The sequence below is a fragment of the Talpa europaea genome (genome assembly GCF_964194135.1).
Source record: "Talpa europaea genome assembly, chromosome: 15".
NCBI classification, from domain to species: domain Eukaryota; kingdom Metazoa; phylum Chordata; class Mammalia; order Eulipotyphla; family Talpidae; genus Talpa; species Talpa europaea.
In genome coordinates this window covers 6,104,179-6,122,013 of record NC_140083.1, presented here as the reverse complement: position 1 = coordinate 6,122,013, position 17,835 = coordinate 6,104,179, and the positions used below count along the sequence as shown (strand labels likewise).

Below are 17,835 nucleotides of genomic sequence, written 5' to 3'. Positions count from 1 at the left end.
AGAATTTTAGTTCCTTTGTTATCTCAGAAAGGGAAACAAAGACCAGAGACCCAATATGTATGCATTCTCATTTACTCATTTTTTATTTCAGTAGAAGGGCTTCAGACTGTGCTACTGATCTGATACTCTCTCGTAACTCTCACGAGGCACTGACAGACCTGAGTCTGAAGGAATATATATGTTCGTTCACCAGTGACATGTGAACCAAAGTTCCGGGGGAATCAGGAATTTAGTAGAGTTGGAAGATGCTGGAAGATGCAGCTGGAAAAATGCAGCTTGAATATGCTGCTATCTCACCAGCTGGCACGGACCACAGTAACAGAGGGGTGGCTCACTGGCTCCTGGACCTCCCCTTTGGCCCCCAGGGAAAGCAGGGGCATGAAGAAATCGAGGCTTCTTGCCTACAGATTCACAGCCTTTGGCCCCTGGGGGTCTCCAGCACAGCGAAGATGAGCAGCAAGCTCTGCAGTCATCTGCTAGGAAATACCACGGGGAAGGGCAGCATGACAGCGGGGTGCCAGCAGGTATTGGGTGGAGGGCCTGGAGCAGAACCATCTGGCTGTGAGGACTGGGTGCCACCTGGATGGAGGAATTTGGGGATAGAATTTGGGGGTGCTCAGACTCATTCCCACCGCCCAGTTTTTGTGCAGGTGCCATCCTGCACACCACGCTGGTACTCTCTCTTCTTGCCCATCGCTCCAGGAAGCCTGTAGGCTGCCTCCACCCATTCCAGGGGTCCCAGCTCAGTCTGCTCTGCCTCCACCATATATGTGGGAGTCAGGTCTCCCTGGCTTGACTGGATTCCCTGGGGGGCCTACCTGTCCCTTGTACTCCCCATACCCACCTCCTACAGGACGGCAGGGTGGGAGCTCCGTGACACCCACATCTTGGCTTGTGTTACCTGGTTTTTGTTGATACCTTGGACCTTCCTTTTGGGAACCAAACTCGGCTGAGCTGGACTGGTTCGGCCAATGAGGACACTGAGGCCATTTTAAAACTCCCTCTCTGTCTTGGCCTAACTGCCACTCCCACTAAAACTGAGGGTGCTGAGCAGCTGCTGGACACCCCCCAGCTAGAACCTACTGTGTGTGTGTGGGGATCATGAAGCATGGGAGAGTCCCTCACCCTAGAGGATGCTGCAACCTTTCTTCGGCTGCCGCGTGGGCTGGGGGCACAGGACAGCCCGGATCGCCTCGTCGAAGACAGTTTTCAGGCCTCGCTGGGTGAGGGCAGAACACTCCAGGTATTTCACGGAGTCTGAAGGGAGGCGGCAAGGGAGCAGAGGTCAGATCTTGTGGGGGTTCTACGCACACCCCTCCCAAGTCCTACGACTGCCAGGCTCAGGGTCCAGTCCACACAGGTCACCTGGGCCATGTCACTCAGCACAGGGTCATTCCCCCTCTGTGCCTCAGTTTCCCTATGTTTAAAATGAGGAGTTTGACTTCAGGAGAGGTTAAGAACCTCTGTGACTCTCCAGGACGTATAAACCCTTAATTTTCAGAAGGCAGGTAGGAATTTTGATGGTTTCCTGGCAAGAAGGGAACTCAAGATAAAGCGACCAAATCTCTCAGCACCTCACTTTCTTCAAGAAAATCGTCACCTACCTGCCTCCCTGCTTCCCCCAGGAGGTCTGAGGCCCCCTGGGCCCTTACCAGGCCCTTCCAAATGCCATCTAGCATCTAGCACCGCCCCACTGTCCAGATGAGGAAGCCAAGGGTCACAGAGAGGTCGTTAGCCCAAAGTCACAGGCTGGACACTTCCTTCTGGCCCAGGGTGGGGCACCCAGGGACCTCCTTCCATGTGCCCACTCACAGCTGGAGCCCGGGGCACACGCGGCCAGAAAGGCAGGGACCCCAATGGGAAGCAGTGTCCCCTGACCTTCCGGAAGGAACCTGTGTGAGTTCCCGTGTCTACCGCACTCAAAACAGTTTCCCTGAAGCAAGGAACCACAAAACTGCTTCTCTAAGAGGCCCGAGGGCTGATTTCAGAAACAAGAGGAAGGAGAGGGTCAGGGGACGCGGGTTCCTCCCTGGAGCCGCTCTTCTGGGGGACGGAGGGGGACTGGGCAGATGGTACCCCCTCCCTGCGGGCATGGAGCTGGTGCTTCCGACCCCCTGTGAGGAAACCCTGCCCACTTCCCAGATGCGGAGACAGGCCCAGACAGGGGCAGCCGCGGCCCGGACACCCAGCGGAGGGCGGGGGCGCCTGGGAGGGGGACGTGCCTGCTGCTGCCTGGGGCAGGAAAGAGCAGCAGGAACTGGGAATCTGAGCAGGGACCAAAGTCACGGGCGGCCCCTGCCCTCCGCGGGTACAGAGCTCCCGGAGTTGGGGGCAGGGTCTCGGCGCCCGAGCCCTCTGTGCTAGAAGGCGTCACTGGGCATTTGACCACTGTCTCCCTGCCAGGGCCCGTGCCCAGTGCCACCTCTTCCCTCTCACTGGCTCCTCCGTCCTGGCATCCACTGCCCCCTTGCTGTTCTCGGCTCATGATGACCGGAGTCGCTGGGGGCCTGGGCTGGGGGCCTGGGCTGGGGGGCCTGGCCTGGTTTTGGCTCAGCCTCTGACCACCGAGGGCTTTGGCCAGCCCCCTCTGCACCTCCACCTCCCACCCGCCTGGGACGCGCTCCCGTGTACCTAGAGGTAACTAGAGCGTGTGGTGGGAGGTGACTGGTCAGGTGGACGTGGGCGGGGGGGAGGGGGTGCAGAGGATCCTGACGGTGACTGGGGGAGCCAGGCAGCCCAGGTTTCTGCTGGGTGTCCTGGAGCCAGCGACTTCTCCCTGAGCCTCAGTTTCCTCCTCTGTAAAGTGGGGTGGTAAGAGTTCCTCGTTCAGAGCTGCGGTGAGAAGGAAGAGGGCTATGCACAGCCGGGCTCAGGGAGCGCTTGGACCGTGTCAGCTGTGATCACCAGCGGAGGCCACAGCGGCCCCACGACTCGACCCCGCATGCTGGGGAGGACATGGCGGCAGGGGCAGCCTCTGCACTTATCAATCCTGCAGGACCCCAGGCCTCCCCCTGACAGGGGTGGGCCTCAGGCAAGGTCAAAGTCACTGCCCCCACCACACCGCCTGGAATCAGCTCCAGGAGGGACTGACTGGCGGTCAAGGCAGAACCCTAGAGTGAGCGCCTGCAGAAGAGAATCTTTGGGGTTGTGCAGGCCCGCTGTGTGGAGAAGACCGAAGCTCAGAGCTGGGGAGCTGCAAGCCCGAGGACACAGTCAGGGCCAGGGCCAGGGCCGGCTCCAGCTTCCCCCTCCTCCTCCTTGTCCCAAAACGTGTGCTTTCCAAGGGGAGGGTCGGAGCCGCTGGGGAGCTGCGGTCCAGGCGGAGCCCATGGGCAAAGCAGGCCAGAAGACCAGATGTGTGATCCCAGCACTGGTGAGGAAAGACCAGCACCCTGGGAGCCAGGGCCCAGGACAGGACTGGGGACCAGGGTGTGGGCACAGCCCGAGGCCCCTGGGAAGATGGCCCTGTCGCAGGAAGGGGGGAGGCGGCGGCTGTGGTTTCTCTTCCTGTGAAGAGATGTGCGTCCCCAGGGCCCTCCTAGTTCCGGCGGAAGGAAGAGGGGGTGAGGCAGGGCCGAGGTGGGGAGGCCCAACCTATCGGGGCGAGCACGTCCCACAGGACCCTGCAATGGGGCAGAGGACCAGGGCCCCGGATCCTGGCGGTCAAGCTTGGCTGGCGGTCCCGGGCTTTTGGGCAAGTGTCCCTGTCTCTGGGCTGCAGGCAAGCCAGGCTGGACCAGGACCACAGGCCTGAATGCCACAGGAGAGGCCAGACCCGTCAGCCACCACCTGCCTGGCTAAGGCACCCTGGGCCACCATGAGGAGGCCCCTGCGCTGACGATTGCTGCCCGTGTTCAAATCCCAGGTGTGACCCTGAGAAATCACAGCGGTGCAGGCCAGTGCTCAGGTGGAGAGAGGAGTCAGGCTGCGAAGCCAGGAGCTGGGGAAAGGGAGGGGGGAGGGAGGCAGAAAGGAAGGCACCACCCTTCAAACCCAGGACAGAAGCACCTCCTCCAGGAAGCCTTCTCAGAAAACCCAAGCTTGACTGTGCACAGCCACAGCACACCTCCCTCCACCCTTGCTCTGTCTGCCCAAAACACACGCACGTCAGTATCTGCTGCGGATACCACCAATGCTAACAGCAGAGCCTCCGGGAGTGTGAGTTGCTCTAGGACCTTCCTGGGCATTCATGCATTCAATTCTCCCAACTGCCTGGAACTGTCATTATTGCCTGCAACTGCTATTGCTTTTTCATTTACAAATGAAAGAACGTAGGCATAGAGAGGCTAAGTGATTTGTCCAGGGTCACACAGCTAGCACATGGGCTAGCCAGGGTTGGGACTGCACAGCCTGGTCCCAGAGCATGTCTGCAGTCACCCTGAGGCTGCGTGGGGACCCCTCCTGCCTCCCCCCACTGCCTTCCCCTCTGCTCTGGGCCCAAGCCCCATACCAATCTCCTTGGCCAGCGCCAGCCCCTGTGGGTAGCTCACAGGCATCAGCTTCTTCTCCTTCAGCTTCTCAATGGTGTCCTTGTCATCCCGCAGGTCCAGCTTGGTGCCCACCAAGATGATGGGCGTGCTGGGGCAGTGGTGCCGCACCTCGGGGAACCACTGAGCAGGTGGGCGGGGTGGGAGGTTGTGCAGGACAGGGGGAATGGCATGAGGTTGTGCAGGACAAGAAGGGGGAGGGCGCAAGGTTGTGCAGGGAGTGGAGGGAGCATGAGAGTGGGGGGAGACAAGGGGACACCAAATTGTGGGAAGATGAGCAGTGAGGTGAGGACAAGAGGCAGGCGTGAAGTTGTGCGGGGAGGAGAGAAGACAAGGTGAGCGTGCGCTGAGAGGCTGGCTGACTATCCCAGCGCCCTCTGAGACCGCCCTTAGTCTCACTCTGAGTCACTCCCCAGCCCTGGTTGGCATGGAGGACCCTCTCTGTCCACACCCTCTGCACCCCAGGAACAGGCCAAAAGTTACCAGTGCCTCCCGTCCGCCCACCTCCCCTCATCTCTCTGGGTGACCTGCCCCCATGAGACCCCCACTCTGTCCAGCTCACCTTGGCACGGACATTCTCATAGGAGGCTGGGCTAACGAGGGAGAAGCAGATGAGGAAGACATCCTGGGGGCAGAGCAGGCGAGGGGGCCAGTGAGGGCAAGTGCAGAGGTACCCCACTTGCCCCCCCACCCCGGCATCCTGGGCAGCGGAGGAGCAGCCGGGGAACATGGGGCCTTAGGACCCAGGCAGGCAGGGGCCCTGCCAGCTCCACTGCCGGCTGCTGCTGGTCTTTCTAGCACATCCTAAAGGCCAGGCCTGTTCTGGGCAGTTAGTCCTCACGGGGCTCTGCACTCAGTGAGTGGCTGCGCCTCCCCACAGGTGGGAAAGTGGGGGTCAAAGGCTTTGCCATCTGGACTCTAGAGTCCCTTCCCCTCACCAGACATCACTTCCCCTCTCAGGTGCCCATTCCTTTTGTGCCACCCGGCATGGAGAGCCTAGGCCAGCCTGGAGGCACGGCAGCCTGGAGCCACCTGCCGCCCTGCCCCATCCTCCTCTCCCAGCACGGAGCTCACTGTCCCGGCTTCCTCCTGGGCCCCATCCAGGTCTGCACCACCCACTGGCCGCGGGGGTGCCAGAGCCCAGGAGGCAGAGAGGTCGGAAAGATGGGCTCAGTGATAGGAGTAGGGCCAGGGAGGGCTTAAAGGGAGGGTTCGCTTTCCCTAGGCGGACTCGGGGGAGGCCCCCCGGCAGCGGACGGGCCAGCCAGGCACACACCGTCTGTGGGTAGGAGAGCGGCCGCAGGCGGTCGTAGTCCTCCTGGCCCGCAGTGTCCCACAGGCCCAAGTTCACCGGCTTGCTGTCCACCATCACGTTGGCAGAATAGTTGTCAAACCTGTGGGGAGCAGGCGAGACAGAGGGTCAGCCTCAGCCCTGGAGCTCCATCCGTATCCTCCCGCAGGGCCACGCCCAGAGGGCCTTCAATGGGACCCAAGTCACACAGCACCAGGCAGCTGAGTTTCCTTCTTTTTTTTTTTCATTACTCATGCATTACATTAAAAATCGTTAAACACATAAGAGCATCAAGCGGAAAATACTCTTTGATCATTTCTCTGTCCTCCCCTGTCCTGTAAAGGGGTGACTTTCATCCAGTCCGAGAGCCCATCACCATAAGCAAGCGTTACCCGCCTCCTGTGCTGGACACTGAGGCTGGTCTCCCAGGTGGGGTCCCGCAGGAGCAAACCCTCACCGAGGCGGTGCCTCGGTGACCCCTGGCAGCCTCGGGAGGGGGTTGGAAGGTGGCAAGGGGCAGCAGTGGGTCTTGTCCTGCCGTGTGCCTCTAGTGCTGTGGACAGCTGGGCTCAAGGGGCACCTGGGAGTCAGCATGAGCCCTGCAGAGAAGGGGTAGGAAGCAGGCATTTACCCACCATCTCCGTCTGCAGAGGCGGAGGGTGTCCTGGGGCGTCAGGTAACTCCTTGACCTTTCAGCCCCTCCCGGAGTGGCCACTGAGAGCCATCCGTCACAGGCACTTTCAGGAAATGCCCCTGGCACACACCAAAAAGACATGCCAACGGGACAGGCTGGGCACGCGCGCACGGTTAAAAGCCATGTGCTGTACCAGAGGCCTCCAGGCAATCTGAGCCTCCAGCTTCCTTGTTAATCCAACCCAACAGTATTCCTCATTACACACTGCCAGGAGTGGAAGCTCTGGTTGCTGATGCTGTGCAAGAGAAAGCGGGGATCAGAGAGGTAGAGCGACCTGCCCACGCTACACAGCCCGTGAGTGACCGAACTAGTGAGAAACAGGTTCAGTCTGGCTCCACAGCCCGTGCTCACTGCCCTGTGGCGCAGCTGTGCTGCCAGAGGCCCAGCGCTGCCCCAAGGCCCAGGACCACCCCTCCGTCTCTGCTCATTGAGGCCACCTGCATGGACACTGGACCTCAACCCTGGGCTTGGTCCGCTGAGACCTCAGGCTCTTTCAGACACCAGCTTCATGTGCAGGGCTGGCACTGCCCACCTCCCCACGCCTGCCCATGCACGCACCCTGCAGGAGAAGCCCTTCTCCTCCTCTCCTTGTCCAAATATCTTGACCTGTCCTGGCCACACGGCCCTGCATGCCGTCCAGGCCTGGCTCCTGCCTCTGCATCTCTCTGCAAACCCTTCCACCCCTTTCACCTCTGTCTCTGTTCATGCTTCAAAACCCTTCCCAGGGAGTTCCTCTTCTGAGGGTGAACCTTCTGGTCACCCCCTTCCCTGTCCCCACCTGGAAAGAGCTGACTGCTTCCTCCCTCCAGCAACTGTTTTGCCTTGACCTCGAGCAGGCACCCAGCGCCACGTGGGGGTCACCATCCCATCATGGGCTGTGGGCTCCCTGCAGCACAGCCAATGCCTGCTTGTCTCTGCATCTCAGGCCCAGCTCCCAGTGCATGCGGGTGGACCAAATGAGCAGACTGAACAGAAGCCCTCAGGTGCCGCCTCCTCTGAGAAGCCCTGTCAGAATGCTGCTCAGCAACGGACTGCATTGGCCCTAATGCTTCAGAGTAATGCCCAGGACCTAAGAAAGAGCCCCTCACACAGGCCTGGAGGTGGGCAGGTGGACACTGTCAACACACCGGACTTCTTGGGCCTCAGAGCGTGTTCCTAGACACCCCCTGGTCACCTCCCAGTTCCCCTGAGGCTCTATTCTCTCCTGCCTGTGAAGCTCCTGCAAACACTCTTCCCCTGACTTCCCACTCTCCTTCCCCCGTGCTGGCCTGACCCTAATTCATCCCCCTTCCACCACCACAGCCCCATCTCAAAGTCACCTCCTCCAGGAAGCCTCCCCAGCCAGCAGCCTTTGCTGACTAGCTCCCCGAAGAGCAGGAACCAGGTCTGGCTTATCCCTCACTGCCCTTGAGCCAGCACAGTGCCTGGAACACTGCCGTGTTCTGTGTATCTGCTCCAGGCAGCACCCAGGGAGAGGCCGCTGGGCACACTGGGAAAGGGGCCACTCATGTTCTTTGCAGTTAGCCAGAAACACCTCTTTGGGACAAGCTCTCTCCTCTCATGTCCAGTTTGAAATTCTGGTGCCAAAAGATTCCCAAGTTTCCTTGAGCCTGAGGCTTCTGTTCCCTAGATCACTCCAGGGTCTCAGGGACTCGGCCACAGGGAAAAGCTGGTTCCTGGAACCCCAGCACCTGCTCTGGGGTTGAACAGGGAGTTAGGGCCTTCATCCCCTTAGGTCATGACATCCCACGTGACCCAAGGCAAAAGGATCTCATGTAATTCCCATTAGACATGTGAGGAAACTGAGGCCCAAGGAGGTCAGGCAACTTTTGCAAGGCCAGCCAGCTCATGACCACAGCAGCAAGGGGCCTAGCCCTCTCTCTGCGACTCCCATGGACAGCAAGAGGGCTGCTTTAGCCTGGGACAGCCCCTGGGACCTGAGAAGGAAGCCAAAATTCCTTGTAAACCTGGACCCCACTGTGAGACCCTGGGTGAGTAACTTAGCTTCTCTGATCCCTACTTTCTTGGCTGTGAAAAAGGCCCTATCTCTTGGGGCCATTAAGAGGACCCCAAGTGCAAGAAGATGCCCAAACCCCCTGTGGGGACAGGCTGAGAAGCTAGGCAATCTCTTGTTCCATGCTCCCAAACCCCCACACCAGCCCCTCCTCCAGGCCCAGGCCGGAGTCCGGGGGCTGCAGGGAAGCACGAGTGATCTGCGATTCCCTGGGGTTGCCACACTTCAGAGACCCACAGGCAGCCAGGACCAGAGGATCAAGGACCAAATGACCACCACTGCAGCCATTTTCCAGATGAGGAGACTGAGCCTCATAGGCAGGAGGGCACTTGCTCGAGCCCCAGGGCCAGGACTGAGCCTGCTGCTCAGACAGGAAAGCCAGTGTGGCGAGCAGCACTGCTGATTCCGGCCAGAGGCTCAGAGGAGTTTGAGCCAGAGCATGGGGGGTGGGTTTGCGGGTGGGTGGGTGGAAGGGGCTGATCCTAAATGAGGGTGGAGAGGCACCAGGCAGGGAGCCCACATTTGCTGAGCACCTTTGGGTGCTAAGCGCTGTCTGGGGGCCTTCACCCTTCCATCACTTCAGAGGGCCGGGGAAGTGTACTTTATCATCGCCCGTTTGCACAAGGAAACCAGACTCAGAGGACTGAGACGGCCTGGCCGGGTCACATGACCGCACCTGGGGCGGCTGTTTACATGCAGTCTTTGTGGCCTCTTTCTGCACTCTCTGGGGCCGCAGGCCTGGAATGGCGTGGAGGATGGAAGCGGGGGCAGGAGAAAGGGGCTCAGCACCTGACCACCACCCAAGCCCAGACCTCAGGAAGGAAGCACCTGGACACCCAGCAAGTTTGAGGTGGATTGACACCCCCAGGTGGCGGGGCAGGGGCCGGGGAGCTATTGTCAGGATACCAGTCAGTGCCTGGGGCTCACCATGCAGGGCGTGATAAGATCAGATTTGCATTTAGAAAAGGCCCCCTTGGTGGGTGGAGGAGCCCTGGAGCAGGGTCTGAGGGGGTGGGGGGGACCAGTGGGAGCACCCAGAGAAGGGGAGGGCAGCTGGAGGAGATGGGGGAGCAGGGAGCTGTCCCAGAGGGGTGTGAGCACAGAGCAGGTGCATGAGCGAGGAGGCGGGGGCCAGCCAGGCACAGCGAGGGAACAGCATGACCTTGGTGGCTAGGACCAGCAAAGGTGGGCGTCGCCCTGTCGTGAGGATTTCAGGCTTGATCTGTCAGTCCGCAAATGAGGATGAAAGTCACACACTGGCCCGTCCAACCTAAAGTAATCGAGTGTTCTTCCTCCCCTCAGAGACGACCTGGGCTGAGACCCCCCATGGCCGGTTCTGGCCCCTGCTCCCGGCAGATGCTGGCACGTGTGGCAGCAGGCACTCCCACCCCCGCAAACCCTGCCAGCCAGGTCTCGAGACCACCAGCCACTGCTGCCTGTGCCAGGGACCTTAGGCACCTGTCTCTGTCTCCCACAGCTGCTCTCTCCCTGGCTCCCCGCCACCCAGCGGCCAAGGGCTTAGTGTGACACCCCCCCACCCCCACCCTGCTGCCAGAGGATGCTTATAGCAGGAGCCCCTCTGGGGGGGCTTGAGCAACTTCACTGGACAACAAAGGAGGGCGGGGCCAGGCACAGGTTCGAGTGCATGTCCCGCTGAGCCTGGGGTCCTGTGCACCTGCAGGTGGCACAGCCAGGAAGCCAGGCTAGGCCCAGGTAGACCTCGTCTGGGCACCTGTCTGTCCTTCAGCAAAGCTATCTGGACAACTGTGTTCACTAGGGCCCGGCTCCCCAGTTGCTGAGAGCAGCTGGAACTAGCCGGGCCCCCAGCAGTTCTGTCACCTTGTACCTTCCTGCACAGGGTTGGTGCCCCCAACGAGCCTGGCCTCCCAGCCCAGGCCCTGCCTCCTGTGGAAGGGAAACTGAGGTTCAGGGAGGGGAAGTGCTTGCCCTAAGGTCTTTCAGCAAGTGGCCCTCACCCAGCTGGGATGGGCAGAGGCAGGAAGACAGTGCCAGCATTTCCTGGTGACAGTGGCCCACCGCAGGAGCTGCCTGACGTGGGTCTGCACTTGCCTCCGTGCTCAGGCCAGAGCCAGCTGTCCTGGCACAGGAGAGGCCGCTGATGGGCAGTGAACAGGGGGGGGTGCACGCGCTCTAGGCCAGGTGGGAGTCAGGTCCGAGGTGGGCAGAAGTTAAATTGCACGTTCCCCACCCTGCCTATCCACGGCCTTCCTCCTACCTGGGGCCAGGTGCCTGAGGCAAGAATTGTCAGGAAAGCGAGCCCAGCCCATCCTGTGACCCCGAGTCTGTGTAGTGCGGGGTTTGGGGGGGGAGACGGGGGACACACGTCTCAGTGTCCGCCTTGGGGAATAATAATACCCACGCCTAGTGAGGTCAAGTGAGAGCTCAACCGTGTCATTTCTGGCCAAGGCCAGCACACAGTAGGTCCTCTATAGCTGGTTGCCGTGACCAGTTCTCCTAGGGCTTCTGCATGAGGTCAATTCAAAACACACCTACTGTGTGTAAGGCAAGGCAGAGACTGTACTGTGCTAAGACATGGGAAGACCTGAGGAGAAGTGGGGGAGGCTCCCTGCCCTCCATGGGCTCCTGGTCCTGGAGAAGCTCATGTAGGGTCACCTGGGGAGTGAGTGACCCTTTCAGGCTACACCAGAAAGGCTTCCTGGAGGAGGGGGCACTGCAGCGGGGCCTGGGGGTCTGACACGTGGTTGTGGGGAGGCAAAGCAGTCCCGGCAGTGGGAGCAGCCTGAGCAAAGGCCCTGGGGTGGACACTAATTCAGAGTTATCTGCACCCTGCGTCCATCATGACATAATTCACAATAGCTACAAGCTGAAAACAACCTAAGTGCCCATCCACAAATAAATGAGTGGATAAAGAAAGTGGGGTGTATATGCCCGGTGGAATACTACTCAGCTGTGAAAAAAACAGGAAACAGGCTGGTGCCAGGAGTGTCACCAGCAGGAGGCCGCAGCAGAGAGAGAAGGAAGCCAAGCTCTGGGCGGTGACGGGGAGACGGAAGATGGCAAGCAGGCCACGCGGGGCTCCACGCCCCGCCACCTAAGGTGAGAGGTTTTCCGTGAGAAATGGGCCCACTGAGGCCTGGTGAGGAGGAGCTGGTGCTTTCCCACGCGTCCCACCTTGAGTCTGACACTCACGTGCTCCTGCCCCCGGGCGGGCTCTGCTCCATGGCCTCCAGATGGCACTGCCCTCCCCAACACGCGCGGGCACCTCCTCCTACTCCCCTCCACTTCTCCCACCCAGCCCGCCCCCACCCTGCTCGGCCAGGCGCGCCCTCTCCGCCCCCCTCTGCTGTGAGGCGGCGCCCCCCCGATTGCCCACTTGCACAAAGGTGGTGCAGGGGAGGGGTGGGCCTGGTCACGTGTGCCCCACGCTCTGCTGCCCTCGGCACTCACACGGTGGGGATGTACTCTCCTGGGAAGGCGTTGGTGGTGTAGCTGATGAGGAGGCAGGTCTTGCCCACGGCTCTGAAAGAGAGTTTGAGAAACAGCGGTCATGGGCACTGCCCAGTCACAGGAAGTTCTGAACACCAGCCTGCCCCCTGCGCCCAGCCTTAGAGACCTCAGCGTGGACCCAGCCCCAGCCCTCTGACCTCAGCCTCCCCACCTGAGGAGCCATGTTTCCAAATCTAAGTGTCACCTGGGGTACTTGTTAAAGGACAGGCTTCGGGGTCCTACCCCAGAGACTCTGGTCCACCAGCTTGGGGCTGAACTGGGAACCTGTATTTCTCCCAGGTGACACCAAGGTAGGACAGTGGGTGAAGGGCAGCAGACACCAATTGAAAAATGGGTGGAAAACCTCCCCAAAGAAGACATGGAGTTGGACAACAGGCACCTGAAAAGATGTTTGTTGTCTCTTGTTATGGGGGAAATTCAAATCACAACAATGAGATACCACCTCACACCTGTAAGAACAGCTATTGTCAAAAACAAGCCAGGAAACAGGCTGGTGAGGAGGAGGAAGAAAACAAGCGCCTGCCCAGGCCCATGTGCTGCGAGTGGGAGCGTAAGCTGGGGCAGCGGTGACACAAAACAGCATGGAGGGGTCTCCAAAAAATTACAGTCAGAAACTCCATAGGATCCTGTTATCCCACTCCTAGATATTTACCTGGAGAATATGAAAACACGAATTCAGAGTTATCTGCACCCTACATCCATCATGACATAATTCACAATAGCTACAAGCTGAAAACAACCTAAGTGCCCATCCACAAATAAATGAGTGGATAAAGAAAGTGGGGTGTATATGCCTGGTGGAATACTACTCAGCTGTGAAAAAGAAAAGGTGAAATCCTGCTGTTTGCAACAACGTGGGTGGACTTAGAGGGATATGCTCAGTGAAGTAAGTCAGACAGAGAGACATAAGCATGATTTCACCCCTAGGTGGTAGAAAAAGAAACAAAACTAATGAACAAACAAGTTTAGATTATGTAGTCACCAGAAGGGAAGAGACAAAGGGGGTTGTGGGTAATCAGGTAAAAGAGGTGTCAACTATATACAACTAGACTTTATTGGTTATGTGGTCGGCGCAGAGGTTGACTTGTAAGGCTGTGCACTTGAAACCCCTAAAATGTTATAAACCAATGTTACTTCAATAAAACATTTTTTTTAAACAAAAAGCAGGGGTGCCCGGGAACCCCTCCCTAAACAATGCTGAGGACTCCTGGGACCTTGGCCAGACTCTGCCTTCATGCTCCTGGGCTTCAGATCCCATCAACAACACCCACCAGTGGCCAACCTTAAGCAAGTCATTTAACCTGCCTGTGCCTCAGTTTACCCGTCGAGAAAATGGGGATGAGCACATCTTCATAGGAGTGTGCAGAGAGTCACTTAGAAGAAGCCCACAAGGAAACCGGGCCAGCGTGCGGCATGGAGTGGCAACCAGTCAACACTGGGGAGGACCAGCTCTCCTCTGCCCCTCCCACCTCACCAGGAACATAGCAGAGAAGAGCACAGCTGTGGAGTCAGAGTTCAAACCCCAGGCAGTCTTGGCAAAGTACTTTGCTTCTCTGAGCTTTGGTTTTCCCAGCTGTAAAATGGGCCTGATGTTAGGGTCGGCGGAGGATGAAATCCAAGGCCATGCCTGAACCCAGCACCTGACACATGGCAAGCGCTTAATAAACAGTGGTCAACAGGACTGGGGCTGCCCCCCGCCCTCCTCGGCCTGCTGGCCTGGGAGGGGGTTCAGGTGGCCCAGAGGGAAGCATGAGGCCAAGGGGCAGCCCTGGACCTTCCCCCGCTCACTGGGTTTCGTCACTTCCTATTCTAAGGAGCCTGGGTGCCCTCTCCTCCCAGCCACGCCCTCCCAGTGTTTGCACCAAGGTAAATTCAAATGACTACTAGAAGGGCGCCCTTGGCTTCCTCCCGCCCCTCCTCAGATCAGACACAAAGCAGAAGTGAGGGAGGCTGGGCGGGCAGGCAGATAACGGCCAGCGGGCATGCATCAGAGTCAGCTGAGGGCTCCCTGATAACTGTCCTGCTGCCGGGACCCTGGCCAGCAAAGATGGGGTCTCCCAGGGCCTCAGGCTGTCCAGTTAGAACCTGCTGGGATGTGCTGGTGGGACCCACCGAAGGCCCAGCATGGATCTGCAGGCTGGACACCGAGGCACTGGGCCTGTCCTGTTCCAGGTGAGGAGCCTGGGGCAAGAAGGTCTGACCCTGAGAAGACCCCTCAGCCCAGCCTGCCCCAAAGTGACCCCCACAACCCCCTTCCCATCCCTTCCTCCCTCCTTCCCGAACTGTGTCTCTCATTGGCCCCCTTCCTATTCCGAGCCCACGTCCCCCACATATCCTCCCCAGCCAGGTGGGGAAGAGGCAGGGAGGCGCAGATAAGGATGGGAGGCTAACATTGAGCATGCACACAGGAGTCTCTCAACACATTTCAAGTGACCCCAAATCTACTTCTTCCCAGATGGCTGCGCTGCGGCCCAGCGTGAAGCGGTGACGTGCCCAAGGTCACACACTCAGCCCAGGTCAGCCTGGGGAAAAGGCCAGATTCTTGGCTCACCACCCCCCACTGCAGCCATAGAGTTGGAGACTGGGGTCCCCGGGAGGCCAGCCCCAGCTCTCCAGGTGCGGGCAAGATGTCCCCGGTACCCCCACCCACAGCCTTGCACCTTCCACCCAGGCAGCTTCCGGGGTGAGGAGGGAAGAGAGAGGGAAGCTGTCCTCAGCCTACGCCAGGGCGCCCCCGCCCCGGACCAGGGGGAAGAGGGAGCACTCCTCCTGGCTGGCCTCCAGGATACCCACATCTGCAGGGCCGGGGTCTTCCTCAGGCCAGAGGGCCAGGGCTGCCCCAGGAGCGGGCTGCCTGTCAGGTACCTACCCATCTCCCACCACCACACACTTGATGGCCTGCATGGCGTCAGGAGCCCGGGTGGCAGCGTCGGTGAGAACTCAGGGCAGGAGCCTTTCTGCGGCCACCAGGGGTGTGGAGAGCCTGGCGAGGCGCCCAAAGAGCAGAGGAGCCTTGGGACAAGTGTAAGAGGAAGCGGAAGGGGAACTTGCCCAAGTTTCTGCCCCCGCGGCCGTTTTTTTTGCAGAGGGCGGAGCATGCGGTCTGACAGAAAAGCTCGGGGTGGGGGCCCTCAGGTGTGGGCTGGGCCAACCCCTGCTCTGAGGCACCGGCAGGACACCTGGGAGCCTCTGGTCACGCCTGCCCGTGGGGCAGGGCCAGCGCTGGTCTCCAGGTTGGGGCTTCTGAGAACTCAGTTCACCTCAGTTCTAAGCCTAGTGCATTTAATGGGCACCTACTGTGTACCAGGAACAGTTTGGGGAGTTGGCAGATCCAGGAAGCAGGGGGTAAAGCTGACCCTGGGGAAGCGCCAGCCCCATGAGGGTGTCAGTAAAGCCAGGCAGGAAGGGATGAACCTCAGGGGATCTGCCAGAGGGGGGCATTCAGCCCTCAAGCTGTGTGGGAGAGGGGGCGCTCCAGGGAAGGGGGTGCACGAGCAACACTCAAGGCCGCCCAAGCCAGGGCCAGTGCAGGAGCCCCTGAGTGTGAAGGGTGGGAGATGGGGGCAGATGACGAGGCTGGAAGGGAGGTGGGGGTCTGCTGATGGGGAAGGGGAACTGGAAAGGAGGTGACAGCAGTGCCACAGAGTCAGGCAACTCGGGGGATGGAGGAGAGGGACCGGAGAGCAGAGCTAGGAATCCCCGGCCTATCCTAATGGTGCAGAAGCTGAGGGGTGCAGAAGCTGAGGGGTCAGGTGACTCGCCAGGACCATTCAGCATGAAACAGACCCAGGCCAGGTGACCCCAAGCTCTGCTGGCACCCCAGCTGCTGTCTAGGGTAAGTTCTGCCTGAGTTCTGCATTCCTGCGGAGGGTGAGTGCTCCCTTAGGTGTGGCCAGACTCCAGAGCACTGCACCCCACGTTCACCTGGCTCTCAGCTCGGTTGTGGCTTCCCATGCACAGCACCGGCGGACCAAGAAAAGGAAATCCTATATTTTTGCTGTATTGGGAAGGTCGGCCTGCACCCTGCCGGCCCCTCCAGAGGCTGGCATCAGGGGAACAATGATTCTTGTCACCTGTGAAGACCCCTGGGGCGTCAGACTAGCCCATAGACTGAGCCCCTGTGGAGCTGCAGGAAGGAGCAGGAGGTAACAGCCTGACTGCACCCCACATCTATAGGGGTGCCTTTAAGATGAGAGATTCAAATCACCTTGGTCCTTCCATCGTCCCACAGGCAGCTCTGACTGAATTAGCTCTGCGAGATCAAGGGAGGCTTTGAGAAACCAGCTAGGTAGCTTCTTTCCTTAGTTAAGAAGAAACAATCCTGGATTCTTTACTTACCTATATAAATTGAGGTCAAAGCCCTGAGGGAGAGGAAGGGTGGTAGAGCACGGGTCACCCACCTGAAACACAGGAGGGTGTGGAGCACCCAGCCTGCTGGGAGGTCAGCACCCCTCCCACAGCCCTCCCTGGGGGGCTGAGCCCAGGATTCCCATCTGCACCTGCGGAATGAACCTGTTCAGCCATCCACCCAAGCCGTGGGGCTGGCAAAGTGGCTTTGCAGAAAGGAAGAGGCAGCGTCCCCAAGGCCAGTGATGAGAACCAGCCGCCCGCTGCCCGGTACCCAGGCTGAGCCGAGATGCTAGGAAGCACTCCGAGGTCCCCAGACCAGGTCAAGAAGGCCAGGCATCCTCCATGACACCCCTGGACCCTCCCTCACGGGCCACCTCTGGACTTTATCCTGGCCGCTTCCCTTCAGCCTTTCGCCATCCACAGCCAGCCCGTGGGGCAGCCGCCGGGTTAACCTAAAATAAACATCATGCAATGTGGCTTCTTGGGCTGGATCCTGAAACAGAAAATAAGACAAAATAAAACACCCTTGTAAAAATAGTACATCCAAACAATAGTAAATCAAATCGAGTCTGAAACTGAGTTAACACCACTGCGTCACTGCCTCACTGCTTAGTTCCGACGAGTTCCTCGGACAAGTGATGTGAATATAAGGGGAAACTCGCGGAGGGTGTACGTGAACTCTTGTACTATGTTGGCAACATTTCTGTAAATCTAAAATTATTCTAGGCTAAAATTTTGATTTTGTTAAAGAGAATAAAGAAACTCTGGGAAGACACAGCCAATGGGTATGACCCCATGACTTGGAGCAAGACAGTACTGGATGTTACCCTCCACTCAACCCCTAGTCAGAGCTTCCTCTTGCAGCCAACAACCTGCCCAAGCACACATGGCCGCAGAGGCCCTGAGAGCGCACCTCCTTCCATTCTGAGAAAGCTACTATCCCAGGACAATCCCGAATAAAAAAGTCTCCCTGGCTGAAGCCATCCGACTCAGGTCTTCTTCAATACCCTCATTTCACAGATGGGGAAACTGAGGCCCTGGTCCTGGTGACCAAACCCTCATGCCGCCGCCCTGGCCTGTCCAGTCCTCTTCACCTTTACTTTGTTTTCATTTTTGTTTTCAGGTGTCTAGACTGAGCTATCATTTCCATGCAGTGCATCCATTTGAAGCGTGTACGTCTTCCATTCCCTTTGGCAGGTGTAAGCACCTCTGAAGCCACGATCAAGATACAGAGAATATCACAGAATATTTCATCACCGTGAAAGTTTCCTTGAACCCCAGCACATGCACACATACTCACACACACTCACTCACACTCATTCACACGCTCCCCCATACCCACACCCTCTCACAAGCTCAGATCTGCTTTCTGTCACTATAGATTACTTTACGTTCTCCAGAATCTCACGTACATGCCAGCTCTTGCACGAGGCTTCCTTCACTCTGTTTTTGAGATTCACCGTGTTGTGGCAGCGCCGTGACCCGTCCCCTCATTAGTGAGTGGTGTTCC

General features: G+C 58.8%; 1 protein-coding gene across 1 annotated transcript; it reads right to left on the bottom strand.

The window, feature by feature from the left end:
* Positions 1–1,126: 1,126 nt before the first annotated feature.
* RAC2 (Rac family small GTPase 2) lies at positions 1,127–14,879 on the bottom strand (the record flags this gene model as incomplete). The annotated part of the gene is made up of 6 exons (XM_084255089.1): positions 1,127–1,257; positions 4,451–4,610; positions 5,050–5,112; positions 5,764–5,881; positions 11,916–11,987; positions 14,845–14,879. The coding sequence occupies 6 exons, from the start codon at positions 14,877–14,879 to the stop codon at positions 1,127–1,129; spliced, it is 579 nt and encodes a 192-aa protein (XP_084111215.1).
* Positions 14,880–17,835: the final 2,956 nt, after the last annotated feature.